Source organism: Parambassis ranga, chromosome 24 (genome assembly GCF_900634625.1).
Source record: "Parambassis ranga chromosome 24, fParRan2.1, whole genome shotgun sequence".
In the NCBI taxonomy this organism is placed as follows: Eukaryota; Metazoa; Chordata; class Actinopteri; family Ambassidae; genus Parambassis; species Parambassis ranga.
Window position 1 is genome coordinate 8,014,577 of NC_041043.1, and position 18,002 is coordinate 8,032,578.

General features: G+C 42.2%; 3 protein-coding genes across 4 annotated transcripts; 2 read left to right on the forward strand and 1 right to left on the reverse strand.

Annotated features, from left to right (window-relative positions):
• The first annotated feature begins 210 nt into the window (after positions 1-210).
• fermt1 (FERM domain containing kindlin 1) lies at positions 211-7,819 on the forward strand. Of its 2 annotated transcripts, XM_028396947.1 has the most exons (17): positions 260-336; positions 594-818; positions 1,529-1,688; positions 2,336-2,433; positions 2,803-2,938; positions 3,021-3,158; positions 3,927-4,110; positions 4,199-4,301; positions 4,390-4,497; positions 5,221-5,352; positions 5,541-5,590; positions 5,703-5,827; positions 6,351-6,457; positions 6,577-6,801; positions 6,915-7,039; positions 7,124-7,265; positions 7,341-7,514. In XM_028396947.1, the coding sequence occupies exons 3-17, from the start codon at positions 1,538-1,540 to the stop codon at positions 7,512-7,514; spliced, it is 1,998 nt and encodes a 665-aa protein (XP_028252748.1). In that variant the 5' UTR covers positions 260-336; positions 594-818; positions 1,529-1,537. The 2 variants fall into 2 exon arrangements, with proteins under 2 accessions (XP_028252747.1, XP_028252748.1); XM_028396946.1 differs by lacking the exon at positions 594-818 and having other exon boundaries at positions 211-336; positions 7,341-7,819.
• Positions 7,820-8,682: 863 nt separating this feature from the next.
• On the forward strand, positions 8,683-14,192 carry trmt6 (tRNA methyltransferase 6 non-catalytic subunit). The gene is made up of 12 exons (XM_028396950.1): positions 8,683-8,977; positions 9,166-9,296; positions 9,471-9,580; positions 10,605-10,696; positions 10,782-10,865; positions 10,945-11,069; positions 11,158-11,328; positions 11,475-11,626; positions 11,782-11,867; positions 12,485-12,587; positions 12,872-12,958; positions 13,563-14,192. The coding sequence occupies exons 1-12, from the start codon at positions 8,868-8,870 to the stop codon at positions 13,722-13,724; spliced, it is 1,413 nt and encodes a 470-aa protein (XP_028252751.1). The 5' UTR covers positions 8,683-8,867; the 3' UTR covers positions 13,725-14,192.
• Positions 14,193-14,225: 33 nt separating this feature from the next.
• chgb (chromogranin B) lies at positions 14,226-18,002 on the reverse strand. Its single transcript, XM_028396948.1, has 7 exons — positions 17,857-18,002; positions 17,717-17,760; positions 17,547-17,634; positions 15,760-17,230; positions 15,566-15,656; positions 15,307-15,417; positions 14,226-14,538 (listed from the first exon to the last, which is right to left on the reverse strand). The coding sequence occupies exons 1-7, from the start codon at positions 17,900-17,902 to the stop codon at positions 14,458-14,460; spliced, it is 1,932 nt and encodes a 643-aa protein (XP_028252749.1). The 5' UTR covers positions 17,903-18,002; the 3' UTR covers positions 14,226-14,457.

Below are 18,002 nucleotides of genomic sequence, written 5' to 3' on the forward strand. Positions count from 1 at the left end.
CGCGATAATTCGGCGACACGTTATGCGACAATTCGCTGAAGGTTTTTGCTTGCCCGTTATTACAACTTTATTTAAGCAGTTGCAGATAGACAATTCACTGTTAAATTGCAATTCGTCGTTTGGAAACAGTCTGTACATGAGCATGACAAACTAGCCTGCTGTCGTCGTTACGCACCTATGTTCGACCACTTCCGGTTTACGTTCCCCCCTCCTCTACCTGTCTGACGTTGCACGGGGCGTGTTTTTACTCCCAGAGGAGCCTCAGTCCGTCCAAGGTTAGTCCACCTCTCAAGAAATTTCCAGGAATAGCTCACCGGGACAAAACTTTGATTTAAGGTAAGATATATTCCTGACCTCTTGTGTGGTTATAATTGTATGGTTCTGTTACTTTCCAGCAGAGTTTTATTAAACACTCATAGATAGCCTAGATTTTGCAGGACCTTTATAATGTGATTCATTTTTTTATCATACTTTTATTCCTAAGGCTGTCTTGTGTGCACTTTGTGGTACAAAAAATACTTTAGTTTGGATTTTACATGGACTTTAACAATAAGAAATGATGCAAAGGTTTTTGTTTTCTGTTGAATTTATAGCAGCCGCTACAACGCTGTGAGAGCCAATCCATCATTCTCAAAGCACATCTCAACAAGCCTTCCCTCAGGACACATGCAAGCTCAAACTTTTTAACTGTACCCTACAGCTGTGCACAGTGCAGGGAGGGAGCAGCACAAAGAAGGCAAAGTGTGTTTATTAAACCTAAGCTCCTGGCAAAGCACTTTCACACAGCTTACACTTCCAATGGGCTATGAGTGAAAGAGGTATTTCTGATATGTGTTACAGTTTGCATGTGTCTATTTGCCACAAATTCTGTTATTGCAGAATGAAGGGACGTTGTGTCGAGATGTGTTGTTTTGTGTGGTCTCTCCTGCACCAGATTCATGTCCCTGCTCGTCACACATTCCACAGCTGTGCCCTCCCTCCTGCTCTTCCTTCCTCCTCTTCTCCCCCCTTTCTTACCTGCCTGATGTCTTTCATCTATTCTCTCTATCTCATTAAACTTATCCACCGGATAGATGCAGAACTGCTTTGAGTGTGTGTTCTGCAGCCTCTTTTTCCCAGCTGGCAGCAGCAGGAACATCTGCCTGTCTGTGTGCGAGTTGATGTCTTATTTATAAATGTATTAGCGGAGAGGAGCACATCAGGGGCTGCAGGATCATTGCAGAAAGACTGCAGTAGAGTTTAAATCCCTTCAAAACATGGCCACTTAGATCTGTGTTTGTTAACTGCTAGGCAAGTTCATTTGGACATTCCCACAGGATGTTGAGAAACACTTAATCCACTGACTCATGTTTTCATCCCAGATGTTTCCTAATGTTCAAAACAAAAGGGATTAAGCAAAGATTTAAGATATTTTAGTGGAATTCCCCCTTTATGTATCTATTTCAAGCGAGCAGTCGGTTCCTCGTCCCACTACGTTCTGCAGGGCGTGCTTCTCTGAACCCACACTCTCTCACCTTGATCTTTTTAGAACACTGCCATGATCACAGCCACGGAATATGGAGAAAAATCCTGGGAGCTGTCTGTGCAGGTGGATCAAAAAGATGGCGACGAGTCCATGAAATTTAAGCTAAGGGTGAAAGGAGATTTGCACGTCGGAGGACTCATGCTTAAGCTGGTGGAGAAAATCAGTAAGTGTTTCCATGATAAAACAAACAAACAATACAATACAAAAATCTCTTCTTTGTCTAATTTCTCACAATTAAAGTTTAATTTTCTGTAGTAGAAAGTGCTTTAAGTGCTGTGACTCGGCCGCTGTAGGTCTGTTAGTCAAGCCACACCCTTGTTTGCCCTACATTCTTCCACAGCACACTGCCATTGTGATGCCATTGGCTTGTGTAGCCTGAGGGGCCAAGTTCAGGCAGGATTGATCTGATATCACTTTACAATCTTCCATAAACATAGGAGAGAAAATAAAGCTAATATAAATGTAATGTTTTGTGTGGTGGTTTAAAGAACATAATAGATGACTAAACAGTTTGTCATCAACAGGCGGATTTCAGCCCAACATCATAACATGATGTCAGGTTGACTGATTAAAAACACACCACCTACACAACACCGGGAGTATTTGTGTTGCTACAACTTCACCTCAAACCTCTCTTTACACATCTTTTATGTATGCACCATTATCCAAGGCAAATTTCTAGTAATGTGAAACCTCTCCACTTACATGGCAATAAACACAATTCTGATTCTGATTAAACTTGACATGAGTCGTCTACCCTTTGAATGTAACATATAGTGGTAATTATGGTTTTACTCCATCTGTCTGCAGAGGCCTCTCAGGATTGGTCAGACCATGCTCTGTGGTGGGAGCAGAGGAAATGCTGGCTGCTCAAGACGCACTGGACGTTGGACAAATATGGGATTCAGGTAATATGAATGCATATCAAGTTATTCACCTAAAACAATGCAGAATTTCCCAAGATTTACCAAGATTACCCAAGAAAATATATTTCTAGAGAAACTATTTTAATACTCACGAGAAGCGTTCTCCAGTCAAAGCATAATATATCACTTCTATGTGTGGAAGCAGCTCTCTAAGGTGTGGAGAGGCTTTATATATCTACCCCTGGAAAACACTGGTTCATAAAATTCTGTTTTCACAATAACAGACTGATATCTCATTTTTATTAACCATTGCAGCAGAGCCAGAACCATCTGTTGGGTCTTCATATTCATATTCATATAACACATGTTATACAGTCCAGAAAATGTTCACACAAACACATTTTGTTACAGGCTGATGCTGACCTGCGCTACACACTGCAACACAAACCGCTGCTACTGCAGCTTCCCAACATGAAAACCATCAAAATGACTGTCAGCTTCTCCAGCGTGGTCTTCAAAGCGGTGGAAGATATCTGCAGAACACTCAGTGAGTTTCCATGTCATCTTCCCTGTTCTGTTTTTTGATCATTTGGTGGGATTTAAAATGACGACGCACCGTTTAATGTCAGACATCAGAAGATCAGAGGAACTGTCCCTGCTGAAGCCTCCAGACGATCCCTGCAAAAAGAAGAAGAAGAAGGAGAAGAACGCTCCACAGGAAGACCTCTGGGACATTGATTTAGTCAGTGGGGGACCAGGAGGAACAGGTACTGTAAATTTCTCAACAAGGCAAAATGGCCATAAGGAATAGTCAAAACATAGATCTTCACCAAAACTGCTTCTGACGAGAATTCTCAGCTAAGTTTTGTTCAAAAGTAAACTGGATGGGATTAGCTGGAGGAGAAGAGAAATGTACGCATGTAACACACCATAGATCAGAGAGGCATCTGAATAGTGATGTCAACATCATTATGCAACAGATACAGCCTAAAACTACAGAGAAACTGTCACATCTTCTCCAAGAAACAACCTCACTATGCCCACAAACTCTGTACAAGTGTACTGAGGTAAACAAATAGTATTTTTTTTCTTGTTTTATGTCATCAGTTGGTAAAAAAAAGGTATTTATGGCTTTCATTTTTGAAAAATTATGATCCTCACTTCAAACTTTTGCATACTGCAGCGCTGCTGAGACAAGCTTCAGTTTTCATCTGTGTGATCTGAAGGAATTGTTCAGTGCGCTGCCTCGCTCTCCAGGAGCGCCCACTCTCACACGCTTTCTTTAAAGTTGCCAGTTCAGACTCCACACCAACCTAAAAATCTCTCTAATTAAGACCTTTCCATCTCTGCTGCTTTAAAAATGTGTTTCATTAGACTTTTATTTTGGACATTTCTTCAGTGGACAGTGAACGTTTATGTTCCCAAAGTACAAACAGTTCCTGTATATGTGATATAAATATAACGATAAATAGAATCAAAGCATTTTTGGTGACCCCCCAGGTAATAATTGATCTTTTCTTTTTCCCTTAATCCAGGCTCCATGTACAGTAAGACCATGACAGCCACCTATGATCCAGAGAATGGGATGCCGGCGTCTGCCACCAGCCTTTGGTTTGGAGAAAACCCTTTAGCCGACTGTCAGCCAAACTTGCCGCCTGCTGAACTTGCCAAGATGTATCAGCCGCTGACACTTGTGGACAAAGCAATCAACAATGCAGGGTACAATGAAACCTGTCTGTATACGTATGTAAAACTGTTAAAAATGTGAATGATGTTTATATGTACAGTTTATCCTACTGATTGACAGGTGGCTGGACTCGTCTCGTTCTCTCATGGAGCAAGATGTCCAAGATAATGACAAGCTTTTACTTCGCTTTAAGTACAATGTCTTCTTTGACCTCAATCCTAAAGTAAGAAATACAAAACTAATCTCTCATTTAAAATAAATGTCCTGATCTGAAAGCAGGAGATAATCGTGTGTGTGTATTTGTGTTTTAGTACGACGCTGTCCGGATAACCCAGCTCTATGAACAGGCCCGCTGGTCCATCCTGCTGGAGGAGATTGACTGCACTGACGAAGAAATGTTGATGTTTGCCTCACTGCAGGTGAATAATAAACCGGATAAGGATAAGGATTTATTTTTTTGTATTTGAAGGTATTTACATCACTTTCGTTGTGATTAAACAGAGACTAAATTAAAGTAAATTGACAATGCGGGGGGAGGCTTCCTTACCATCATCATCTCAAAAGTTGTTTTGGGATTCATACATCTAATCAGTGCTGTTCAATAAGCAGCAAAAATATTTGCTGCTTTTAAACATAACACTCACAACATTATTTATTTGATCAAATTACACATTCAGGAGGTAAAATCTCACAGAAGGAGTGGTTTTAAGTACAATGTGTCTTAGAGCTCAGAATAGGGTAAAGGTGTGTTTGGTGTCTGTGAGGACATGTTGGGACACGAGGAGAATCCCACAGAAGAGGGATGATAGGAAGGAGAGGCACATAGCTGATCAACAAAGACATTTTGTCCCGAAAAAACAATGATGACCTAAACAAATCTGAGCTGTGACATTCTAAGTGACTAAACCTCAGCCCATGTATAGTGCTTTTATTTGCTGGGACAGTGATTCAGAAATCACAGTGATTCAAAAGGAGTGTTACATTCACCTACACACTGCTGCAAAGGCTGGCCCACAGGACCATGCTCAAACCTCCCTCTGACTCATTGCAGCATTGCATAACCTCTTAAATCACATCATAGAACTTCATAAAAACTTGTAGTTGTTACTTATATTGTTGTGTATTGTTTTCCCCCCCTCCAGTATCACATTTGTAAACTGACGGTGTCAAGTGAACCACTGGACAACTCCAATGAGCCAGAGATTGATGAAGTAGAGGCAGCCCTATCCAGCCTGGAAGTGACCCTCGAAGGCGGACATGCAGACAGAATTCTGGTAAACATATTATCATTAACTACACTATTCTGGAGTTAACATAAACCTGGAGGGCTTCACGTCTGTCACAGCAGAACACCTGTTTTCAGGCAGAAGTTGGTAGGTAGGCCTGCACTGATTGCACGTCTTGTCATGGTGATGTCACATGACTATACAGGATAATTGACTGTTGTTTATCTTGCTTCTAGGAAGACATTACAGACATTCCAGAGCTGGCAAATTCCCTCCGGCTGTTCAGGTAAACTTGCCTTTATAATGTATATCTGATGCAGTCAGTGAAATAGATCTGTATGTATCTTTAAACTGCTGACTGTTCTCTTTATGCTGTTTTACTTCTTGTGTTAAATCAGGCCTAAAAGACTGACACTGCGCCCATACAAAGAGTACTGGTTTGTGTTCAAGGACACCACCATCTCTTACTACAAGAACAAGGAGGCCGCCAGCGGAGAGCCAATAGAGCAGTTGCACCTCAGAGGTCAGTGATGAAGAATGATGTGAAAACACTGCTTTATATTCCTGAGCATTAAAGGTAGGGTAGGAGATTTCATTCTGATGCACTTTTTGTTAAATTAGTGTAACTTCTCTTTATAATCCGATAGCAACCAATTAGTTTGGCACTTTCGCATTAAAACGAAGAATTTTAATCATCTGTGGAAGCTATAAAACGCTAAAAACATCAGCCAATCCTCCGAGACGACCCTGCGCGGGGTATTGGCTGGTTGTCACTCTCTTCCTGCTCTGCGTGCACCAGAGAGGTATGTGCATGATGGCCGAAGTCACAGACCACAGCTCGTCTTCAGGTAATGCACGTCCATGTGATTGGAGGCGTGGCTTCGGGGTGAGCTCCGAGAGAAAGGGGCGTGTTTACTTTCGAAATCTGGCTGACTCACTGAGTTTTCAGAATCTCCTACCCTACCTTTAACTATTTTTAAATGTAATTATTAATCCTCTTGTGGTATTATCTTATTGTGTGTCCTCCTCTTCCCCGTCATGCACAGGCTGTGAGGTGGTTCCTGATGTTAATGTCACAGATAAGAAGTTCGGCATCAAACTCCTGCTCCCAGTTGCTGATGGGATGAATGAGGTGTATATCCGATGTGAAAATGTAAGTCCCGCCTCCTTATCCATGTATTTCCTGTGACATTTACACAAAAATATTTTGTGCACACATAATACATGTGCAGCAGATTTCATTCCTGATAGTTACGCTTCCCTTTGCTCCAGGAAAATCAGTACGCCAAATGGAAGGCTGCATGTCTCCTGGCCTCCAAAGGCAAGACGATGGCCTACAGCTCCTACAAGACAGAAGTGAAGAACATCCAGTCCTTCCTAAAAATGAAGAGCCTGGCGCCCCCTCCTGGTCAGGCAGCTCCTGACCCCGACGCTATGGACATGAATGCTGAATGTTTTGTTTCTCCACGCTACGCCAAGAAGAACAAGACCAAACAGGTTGGTTTGAGGCGCTACGTGATATGAGATACTTGACTTTGCCAACAGCTCTCTGTGTGAAGTCACTGCTGTTATTACATTTATATTAATCTGCCTCTGTTGATTGAACGAAGCTGACAGCACGCATCCTGGAGGCCCATCAGAACATATCACGGCTGTCCCTAATGGATGCCAAAATGCGCTTTATCCAGGCCTGGCAGTCACTTCCAGAGTTTGGTATCAAATACTACATTGTCAGGTATAGTGAACATTTTTTCTGTTTCACACTTGGTTTACCTATAAATGCCATTTATGAGTAATAATCCTTATGTTTGTGTTTCAGGTTCAAAGGCGGCAAGAAGGATGAACTTCTGGGGATTTCATATAACCGCATGATTCGTATTGACATGTCCACTGGCCTGCCTGTCACCACGTGGAGATTCTCCAACATGAAACAGTGGAACGTTAACTGGGAGGTCAGACAGGTAAGGGATTCCTCTTTTCATTCACAGAAGCCTTCACCAGAAACGCAGATCCTCATGTCTTGCGTGTATTTCCAGGTGACCATAGAGTTCGACCAGAACGTGACAATAGCCTTCTGCTGTTTGAGCTGCGACTGCAAGGTGGTCCACGAGTTCATTGGCGGTTACATCTTCCTCTCCACAAGATCTAAAGACCAGAACGAAACACTAGACGAAGAACTCTTCCATAAACTTACCGGAGGCCAAGAATGATCAAACCTGTGAGCCTGTGCTTCTTATGATGCATTTAATGTTTATTTATGTACTAATACAACATGAGAGTACAGCATTTGTCGGCTTTAGCAGTGGAAACCTAAACACTGAGCAATGTAACGAACGTCAGAGAAATGTCACACTTTCACTCACAGAACATTTTGTCCTGCTGTTAACGGTTACAACACTGTGTCCTGCACTTGAAGAATAATGGTGTGGATGTAAATATGTGGTCCAGCAAATTTTTTTAAGGTGAACAGATGTCTTCATTTCAAGCAGTCGATTAAAGGGTTTTTTATGTTTTACAACTTGTTTTGAATCGATCTTTGCTGTTTGCAATTTTCTCAGTACAGGACATGTACTGTACAGCCATGTGCGTCCATTTAACAGCTGCCACACACTCAGAAGAGAGAAGTTTCAGACTCAACAACAGCTTAAGGGAGTCTTGGATTCACGAAAGTCTTCAGAAACTGGACGACCACAGCTTTGAGACATTTTTTGTTTAGTCTACAAGTTTCTTTAAGGTGTACTAAAGATAAAGGTCTTTCCATTTAGATATATTTATTACATTTGACCAATACATGCAGTGTAGAGTGCTGCCTTCACCTGTCCTAACCACATTATCTCTTCTTGCTGCCCTGTGGTACACTTACAGAGGGCTGGTTAATTTGGAACATATTTTTAAGTAGTTCTGAAACACTTCATGACATTGGAAACAGGCAGGTAGATGCCTGCACATATACAGATTCAATCATTAACTAACTTGTGCATATTACATTTAAGTGAACAAGGGAAGGATCTACTTACTCATTTCAGCAGAGAGGATTTATAATACTATGAAATGTTCATCAAGCGATAAAGCAGTAACAGCCTATTAGCAAACCAATCAGTGTGCCAAAGCTAAAACACTAAATCCCTTTCTATTTGAACTCATTGGAAGATTGTAGTTTAATTAAAAAAATGAAAACTACAACGACTCTCAAATAATATAAAAAGGTTTGATCAAAGTAAATAACCATAATTTGTTAGAAGATTCGCAATCGATGACTCTGATATCCACATCGCACTTCGCTCCTATTGGCTAGCAGACTCGGCGACCCAAATCCAGCCAATCACTGGCGCTGACGTTGAAGAGCGGCCGCTTTAGCTGCTATCTGCTATCGTTTAGTCTTCCTGGGATGCTAGGGAAATGAAAGCTAACACGTGGAAATACCAGTCGGCTGTATTTTGCTGCTAATGCAGGGTCGTATAGTGACATTTAGCCCCGTGCCTTGTCAGTGACGACCCTATACGATTAGCAGAAGGCAGCGTTTACCTCTCAGGTGACTCGTGGGCTAGTTTTTCTGCCTTATTATGGCGGCGGACAACGGAGACGATGATTACCAGAACAGAATCAAAGAAGGTGATTACGTTGTGTTGAAACGAGGACAAATCTTTAAAGCTGTCCAAATTCAGCAGAAAAAGTAAGTAATCTCAATTTTCTGTCTGTCCATCTATTAATTTTAGAAGAGGCACGGCCAAGTTAGCTACACACCTTCCTAGATTTGAAATAAAATTCTCACTTTTAGTTTAGCACAGGCACCTACCTAGCCTGTGCTGACAAGACATTATGTGTAATAACAGCGATAATTTCTGACTGTTTCCCTCACAGGAAGGTAATTTTTGAGAAGCAGTGGTTTTACCTGGATAACGCAGTGGGGCAATTGTACAACACCACATTTGAGATCGCGTCTGGAGGGATTCTTCAACCACAGAAAGTCGAGGACGCAGAGAGCTCTTTTGGTGTGTAGCCCGCAGCTTAATGTCGCACAATATTCATATTTAAAATATTATTGGGTTAGTATATTCCAGCAGCTACATTTTCGTTAGTGATGAATGTTTATTTCCAAGCTCAATATGGCTGAATAGTGAAACATAAGTTATGTCACTAATCTGTCTGTGTGTGTGTCTTCCCAGATTCTAAAGAGGCTGGCACAGATAACAGAAACATTGTTGATGATGGCAAATCACAGAAACTGACAAGGGATGACATTGAGACGCTAAAGGAACAAGGTCTGAAGGGTCAGGTACATCCATAACTTTACATTTACGAATATTAAAATGAATGTATCACTGCGTTGTGCCACAGAAAACAGACTAAAAGAAATTCTAGTACCATTCAGTCTGCATCCCTATCATTATGGTTTTATTTTATAGCAAAATAGCTGTTAGCATAGGCAGAAAGGTTGTGATGCTTTTATATGGAATTAAAAAATAATAATCAAAACAAACTCCAGTAGACAAAGCTTTTCTCTGAGCCAGCAGCAGAGGGAGTACCAGTGTTGGATTGACACTTAGCCAGCTCAGCAGATCACTCCATAGAAAACATTTGACAGGAGGCACATCACCAGTCATTCCATCAAAAAAACTTCATAATCTAAGCTAAGTTTTAAAGGTAGGGTAGGAGATTTCATTCTGATGCACTTTTTGTTAAATTAGTGTAACTTCTCTTTAAAATCTGGTAGCAACCAATTAGTTTGTCAGTTTCACTTTAAAACGAAGAATATTAATCATCTGTGGAAGCTATAAAACGCTAAAAACATCAGCCAATCCTGCGAGGCGCCCCTGCGTGTAGAGTTGGCTGGTTGGCTGCTCTCTTCCTGCTCTGCGTGCACCAGAGAGGTACATGCATGATGGCCGAAGTCACAGACTGGTTGGGAGGTGTGGCTTCAGGGTGAGCTCGAGAGAAAGGGGTGTGTGTTTACTTTCAAAATCTGGCTGACTCTCACCGAGTTTCCAAAATCTCCTACCCTACCTTTAAGCTTGTGAATGAGCAGAGACAGAATAAGGTCAGGAAGATGCATAGCGGCTTTGGAGCCCAGTATCTGTGTGAAAGGGTCTCATAATCCCACTAATATCTTCATCACCATTTTGACCATGTGTTCATAATAAACAAACAAGCTGGTGTAATGCTGCCTCTGTTTAGTGTGATGTGTTGTTAATCCAAACGCATGAGGGGAGTTTCTTTTTAATGAAATTCAAGGAATGAGTGCTGAAGACAAGGTTTTGAGAAGCAAGATTAGAGCCTGTTTGTGTATTTGTGACCAACAGGAAATCATTCAGCAACTTATAGAGAACAGCTCCACATTCCGAGATAAGACTGGGTATGCCCAGGATAAGTACATCAAAAGGAAGAAAAAGAAGTAAGTCACTACACACGTAGTCTGTTCTGGACATTTAATGTCGAGTGGTGTAATTAGTGTTATTATTGTTTTCCCGCATTCCCAGGTATGAAAATACTGTCGCCATTTTAAAACCATCCTGTCGCATCATGGCTTTGATGTACCATGGCAGAGAACCAGGGAAGATCTGGTGAGTGAGCTGTCAGAATGGTTGGAGGTTGTCTTTAACAGAATTCAGATAATTGAACGATGATTTCCATGTGATGCAGCCACCTTCGATACGACACACTTGCCCAAATGTTAACTCTGGCTAACATCCATGCTGGCAGCAAGGTTTTGGTGTTTGAGACCTGTGCTGGCCTTGTACTGGGAGCCGTCATGGAACGAATGGGAGGCAAGTTGAAGGCTCTTCTTGTTGTGTTCAGAGTTCCTGCACTTTCTCTGCCCTTTGTATAATTGCTGTCTCCTTCCTCCTCATCCAGGCTATGGCTCGGTGATCCAAATGTACCCAGGAGGTGGGCCTCTTCGGGCGGGTGTGGAGAGCTTTGGCTTTCCTGCACATTTTCACGATATGCTGCATGACTTTCCCATCTGCCATGTCAACGCTCTGCTGGCAGGAACCATGGACACCACTGCCAAAGACCACGCTACTGGTAGGACACGCCTCTTTTTAACAACACATTTACAGCCCGCTATCGAGTGCTTAAATGCCAAAAATCCAACATTATCGCTATTTTTTTATTTGCAATTTAATTAAAACATTTAGAAAACTCTAACAAAGATATGCATTCCATTACAGATGAAAAGCAATATAACATGGCTGCAGAGAAGGGACAGAACCAGCCTGAGGGAGAGCAGCAGGGAAATCCAGAGGAACAGAGCATGGAGACTGGCGACAATCCTCTCCAGGACCAGGAGAAAATTGAGGAGGAGAAGCGTAGGGAAGCTCGAGTATGTACAATATTTACAAAATATTTGACTTTTTGTTATTTGAGCTTGTTAGCACACAATAAGTGGATGCTAAATATATTTTTGTACTGAAGACACTAAAACAAAGATGTCAAAATATGACTAGGAATAAAAATATATATATATTTTTTTGTTAGGCTCAAGATAAAAAGATGAAGCTGGAAGAGAAGCGGAGGAAACTGGCTGCTGCTGCTGCCCTGCTGGAAGGCAGGAATGCCGACGGGTTGGTGTCAGATTCTGTTTCTCTGCATTGCTCTTCCTTTTTTTTCCCTCCACCAGCCTCTTTCAGCTCCACATTGCACCGTATAGTAAATAACCGCAGTTAAAGCCGAGGATGAAAAATTTATGAGTGATTAAAGCGTTGTTAACTGCCCCTATAAAAGTCATTGTACATGATTTGCCTCCCTCTTAGCTCACACACAGTGATTAGTTTACCATGCCCTTACAAGGTGAAAGGACTGATTGCACTGCAGTTTCCTTTCATATAAACTGAAAAACCTTTTATAGGCTTCTTTATGATTGATGGATGGTGACATCTACGTACAAAGGTATTGATCTTGTTAGCCTATTGACTTCCCTCTTCATTAAAGCCGCTGTATCATAAACATCACCACACCTTTATCCTGAATCAGCCTCTCTCATCCACCTATATGAAATATGGCATAAATACCCCCCACAGAAAGGTGGTAAATCAGTTCCAGTATAACGTCACACACAGTGCTGATAAGATAACTCACGATATTGCCTACCTGCACATTTCCAATTACAAAGTGTGCCTTGACAGTATATTTCATGGTAGGACAGGTTTGCTTGATCATCTATTTGTTTCCTCACGTACAGGTTGGTCATAGCGAGTCGGTTTCACCCGTGTCCAGTCCTGCTGGGTCTGCTCAAATTCCTCGCCCCCTCCAGGCCTTTTGTTGTTTACTCCCAGTACAGAGAGGTAAAGTATTTACAAGGAGTCTCCTATGCAAAGAGGACAATGAAGTTAGGATCTCATCAGCTGCCACTGCACTATGGTTTTATTGCTTTTATTGTATTATTCTACTTGCATACATGCTGTGGACATCCCTGTCACAAACATACAGTGTGTAGTTCTATCACACCTCGAACTTATTACGTCTCTTATGCTTGTGAGAGATCAATCTGTGTGTGTTAAACTGTTAACTGTTAAAAGCTGTGCTTTTCTTAATACTTTTTTTTTCTCTTCAACCTCAATTTCTGTAGACTCTTATTGAGTGCTACACAAAACTCAAGGAACAAGGCGGTACTGTTAACATACAACTTACAGACACCTGGCTGAGACATTATCAGGTAACTGTTTGAATTCCTTTTTGATTGATTGATATTTCATAATGGAGATAAAGTTTTTATTAAAAGAACTCATTTTAATATTAATTAATTAATAATTAAAGCATTTCCCCTCGGTGATAAATAAAGTAATTCTGATTCTGATTTGTTTTCTCTTTTTTTTAATGAACTACAAAGCTGACTAGAATGTCTACAGTAATGATGTCATTATACAAATGGTGGCTGCGTTTTGTTTGTCTGATTTTATACATGGGACTTTCAGTGTTGGCATGTAAACATTGTCCAATCACGTGAAACTCATGGATACATGGATCGTGCATTCACACCATTGAGACAATTAGATGAAGTCCCATCTATCTGTTAGCCACCCATAGATGTCTGTTTGGTGGTGAGGTTAGCTAACATGATGCCTGAAGGAGAGGCGAGTAAGAAAAGTTGAGTTTTTGTTTATTCATAAATTTATTGTCATATTGGCACCACCATGTTTAAGAGTGTTCACAGATTTGCATCCTGGATGAAAATACTCAAGCTTTTCCCACCCCCTAGGCCTAAGTCTTATTTCCTGTAAAGTTAATGTCTCCTGACTGGGTTTCTGTTATGTCTCTAGGTGTTGCCCAACAGGACACATCCTCTGCTCCTGATGAGCGGGGGTGGTGGATACGTCCTCTCGGGGACAACAGTTGCCGTGGACCACTCCAAACCCGCAGGCTCCCAGCAAGCCGAGGAACCAGCTCCAAAGAGACAAAAAGTGAAAGACACTGAAGGATAAAATAAAACACAGATGATGGCCTGTAGAGAATTACCTCCAGCACTGATATCTGTTTTTGTTGAACTGATCGGACACTTCTGGAGTAAAGGAGGACGCAGTGTCTGGTTCATGTTCATCAGGGCACCTTCTCCTGCTTCTCCTGTCCTGTGTACTCACATCAGTGGAGACTAAGGTGTAATGCTGAGAAGTAAACTGTTAGACTTGAGGCTATCTGGGCTCATGTTTTATGTAAGGAACTTCTGTGTTGATAGCAAGTGGCAGATTTGTTTATTATGCCTTGAGACCAGGTGTAAACAAACTTTTATTTTAACTTTTAGTATTTTGTTATTCCTGCAGGAAGTGCTATTGGTTCTCAGATGCAGTTGCTAAATGCAGCTTGACATGTTACCATTTCTTTTTTAAAAAAAAAAACATTAGAATAAATGACAAGTTTTTTTTTGGTCCCAGAATAACTTCTTTATTGAGTGCAAACAAATCACACATTTTAATAATTGGTCTCATATTTATATATGTTTTTCACAGTTCTCTTAACTATATAAACATCCAAGCATTTCCCATGCTATTTAGATAACATCAAAATGTCACAAAAACATAAACAGGTACATACAATGTTTTTGGCAAGGCATTGTTTAGTTCTTTATGTATATATATATTTTTGTCACTTTTCACAACATAATGACACTAAGTTGGCATTTGACATACAGTAAGACAACAGCTTTACAATGCCTCTGGGTTATGCAGTGTTGCCATGCAATTTGGATGCAATCTTCTGCAGCTCCATGTCCATTGCTGCCAGGTTTTCCAGCTCTTTCTCCTGAAAAAAAAACAGAAGAAAATGTTTTTTCCCATCCTTAATATGTCACTTGGAACTAATGAAATCTCTATGCCACTGTCCCTAATTTGTTTTCCCTACTTCACAGTATGTGAAAGGTGGGACGGTCTCTGCAGGCTGTACTTCTTCTTTAACAGGCATATTAGGACTTTGATTGCTCTTGGGAGGCTACATGATGATGGTCTTAGTGTGATTACAGTCATAACACACTGGTGGAGGGAGCACATAGATAATAGGCAGAGCTAACAAGCTGCAGACCTGAAGTAAGTCAGAGTTGGAGTATGAGTCGGTGCACATGAATGTACTGTTTGAGTTTCCTTCATGTATTTGGGACATGCTCATGAGGGACAGATCTCGATGTGCATTTGCACAGATGCATATTCACTGATGCTCTGCCGCTCTGAAGGCTAAATCTTCAAGTAGACAGGAGATTTCCATAATGAGCATGGCTGCCAGTGACAGAGTGTGGTGTAGAGACGTGATGAGCTTCATGACTTTACTAGGTCAGCTGAATACAGTGTGAATTGTTTATAGTGACAGCTACACAGACAGTGATATTTTAAGTGTAGAATTTTAAAAACTAAATACAAATATTTAAACTGCCTGTTTTTGTTTCTTCTAGCTCATCAGTTATAATCTTGACTACTTTTTACAAGACATCAGTTCAGCAGGGGTCTAATTTTAACATGTAAACATGAAATCATCAATCGTAAAGGCTGCTAGTAAATAAAATTGCCTTTTTTCTTTTACCTCCTGTGGTGTAAGTGCTCTCTGGTGTGTGTTCCTCGTAGCCTCATCTTGAGTGGAGTGGTTAGCCAGCTGGTTAATCTTATAGCTCAGCAACTTGGCCAGTTCATCCATCTGAACACAGACACAACACATCATACCGCATAAATATCTGTACAATAATGACATGTACAAAACAAACAGATGTAGGTCAAAGGAAATTAAAGAAGGTAAAATAGTTCATAGTTATGTTCAGATTTAACAGTCTAAACCTCATGCCTACCTTGGTTGAGTGTTCATCTGAGTCTCTTTTGTACCAGGCTGGGTGGTAGTAGCCTCTGTAAATCCAGGGATTACGCTTCTCAGCCAGATACCTGACGAAAAAAAACACAAATTCAAAGCTCTACTTTTTGTCTCACTTCTTAGGATGTTGGTTCATTTAAATCTAGTTTGCAGAACTGAACATGATGAAAGTACCTCAGAGCTTCATCTCTGTCTTTTGCCTCCTCTTCGTAGTCTTCTGAATCACCCCTCTGTTCCTCCTCCTCTTCTGAAGATCCTCCGCTACGCTTGTGGTATTTCTTTTTATGGTGGTACCGGTGTGTCGGTTTCCATATGCGCTTTTCCACTTCTCCCTCTTCTCTTCCGTGCCTTTTGTCGAAACCCCAGTCCTCTTGGCTACGATCCCCTTCTGGCTCCTCTCTCTCCTCCTCTGCCAGTTCCTCGTCACGTTTTTGTCTCCTCTGGTGGTACCTGCCGGGTCTCCAGTCTCTCTTGTCCCTTCCAGTATCAAAATCCCAGGACTCCTGGCTGCGATCCTCATCCGGCTCGTCCCTGGCCTCCTCAGAGAGCTCCTCATCACGTTTGTGTCTCCTCTGGTGGTGCCTGCCAGCTCTCCACTCTCTCTTCTCTCTACCTGTATCAACATCCCAGGACTCCTGGCTGCGTTCTTCGCCTGGCTCGTCCCTGGCCTCCTCAGAGAGCTCCTCATCGCGTTTGTGTCTCCTCTGGTGGTGCCTGCCAGCTCTCCACTCTCTCTTCTCTCTACCTGTATCAACATCCCAGGACTCCTGGCTGCGTTCTTCGTCCGGCTCATCCCTTGCCTCCTCAGAAAGCTCTTCATCCCGCTTGTGTCTCCTCTGGTGGTACCTGCCAGCCCTCCAGTCTCTTTTCTCTCTTCCTGTATCAAAATCCCAATACTCCTGGCTGCGCTCTTCTTCTGGCTCTTCCCCGACCTCCTCTGAAAGCTCCTCATCACGTTTGTGTCTCCTCTGGTGGTACCTCCCTGCTCTCCAGTCCCTCTTATCTCTATCATCGTCCAGTCCCCAGGATTCCTGACTGCGTTCTTCATCTTCCTCACCATCTGACAGCTCGTTGCCACGTTTGTGGAGCTTTTTCTTGTGGTGATAGCGATGTGTGGGTTTCCATATGCGCTTGGATCTCTCTTCTTCAACCTCGTTTCCGTTCCTTTTGGCCACATCCCAGCTCTCCTGGCTACGTTCCTCTTCTGGCTCCTCCTTCTCGTCTCCTAAAGGTTCCTCGTCGCGTTTGTGCTTTCTTTGGTAGTGTCTTCCAGGTCTCCAGTTCCTCTTCTCTCTCTCTTCTTCTTCTTCTTCTTCTTCATCATCTGATCTCTTTTTTTCTATTCCCCAACTCTCCTGACTGCGCTCGTTGTCTTCCTCCTCCTCACCTCGCTTGTGTTTGGTTTGGTGGTATCTTCCAGGCCTCCAGCTGCTTCTCTTCTCCCGCTGTTCTTCTTCTTGGTACCTCTTCTCTTTCTCATCACCCAGACTCCAGGATTCTTGGCTGCGTTCATCCTCAGGTGTTTCCCTTTTGGCCTCTACTGATTTCAGGAGCGCCTCGATGTCCTTCACATCTGCTGCTTTTACCTCAGGCTGCTGACCTTTGACCGCCTCTTCATGTGTGACTGCCCCATCACGTTTAACTCCTAAAGCAGAACAAAACGATGACCAACAGAGATCCATCATTTGACTTCGGTTTAGGTTTGATATGCCGAATAAATCTTTGTTCCTATTATGTTAATTTAAAATATTTTTTTGAATCTCTCTCTTTTAATCTGGGGAGATTTGAGATAAAACCTGATCAGGTAAATTGTTTTTTTTATGTCAGCTGCCTTGCTCTGTGTCAGTGACAGTAAAAAGAGTGCTGCATCAGCAGGCTGAAATGTTCATGTATCTCCACACCATTCCGATTTAGGCTGAATAAGCACAACTACTGGAAAACATTTTCCTTGTGTTACTGACCTGCTTGTACAATATCTTTGCATTCCTGATCCAACTGGGCGTCCGGTTTGAGAGCTTTTGACAGGACCTCAACCAAACACCGCTTTATCTGCAAGGAAATAAAAGAAAACACTAAACATGCACCTTCCTGCAGTCACACTGCTGTATTAAACTGCATAAGGAAAGCTTACCAGGGCTGTCTGTCCGTCTTTCTCCACTGGAAGCGCCAGATTCTCTGCATTAAAAGAGAAACAGACACATGAGTCGCTGTCCACGGTCCTGAACTAACTTATTTTTAAAGCCCTCAGTCCGAACAGAAGCTTCCACCTACCTGCCAGCAACGCCGCAACCGCGGCAACAACACAAATAAGTCTCATCTTGACGAGTCGAAGGTATAATCCAGGTAACAGTGCAGGAGAAGATGCGTGAAAAGCAGCTGCCGTCCCTCCGCAGCGTGCAGGGGAGCGCTGCGCTGAC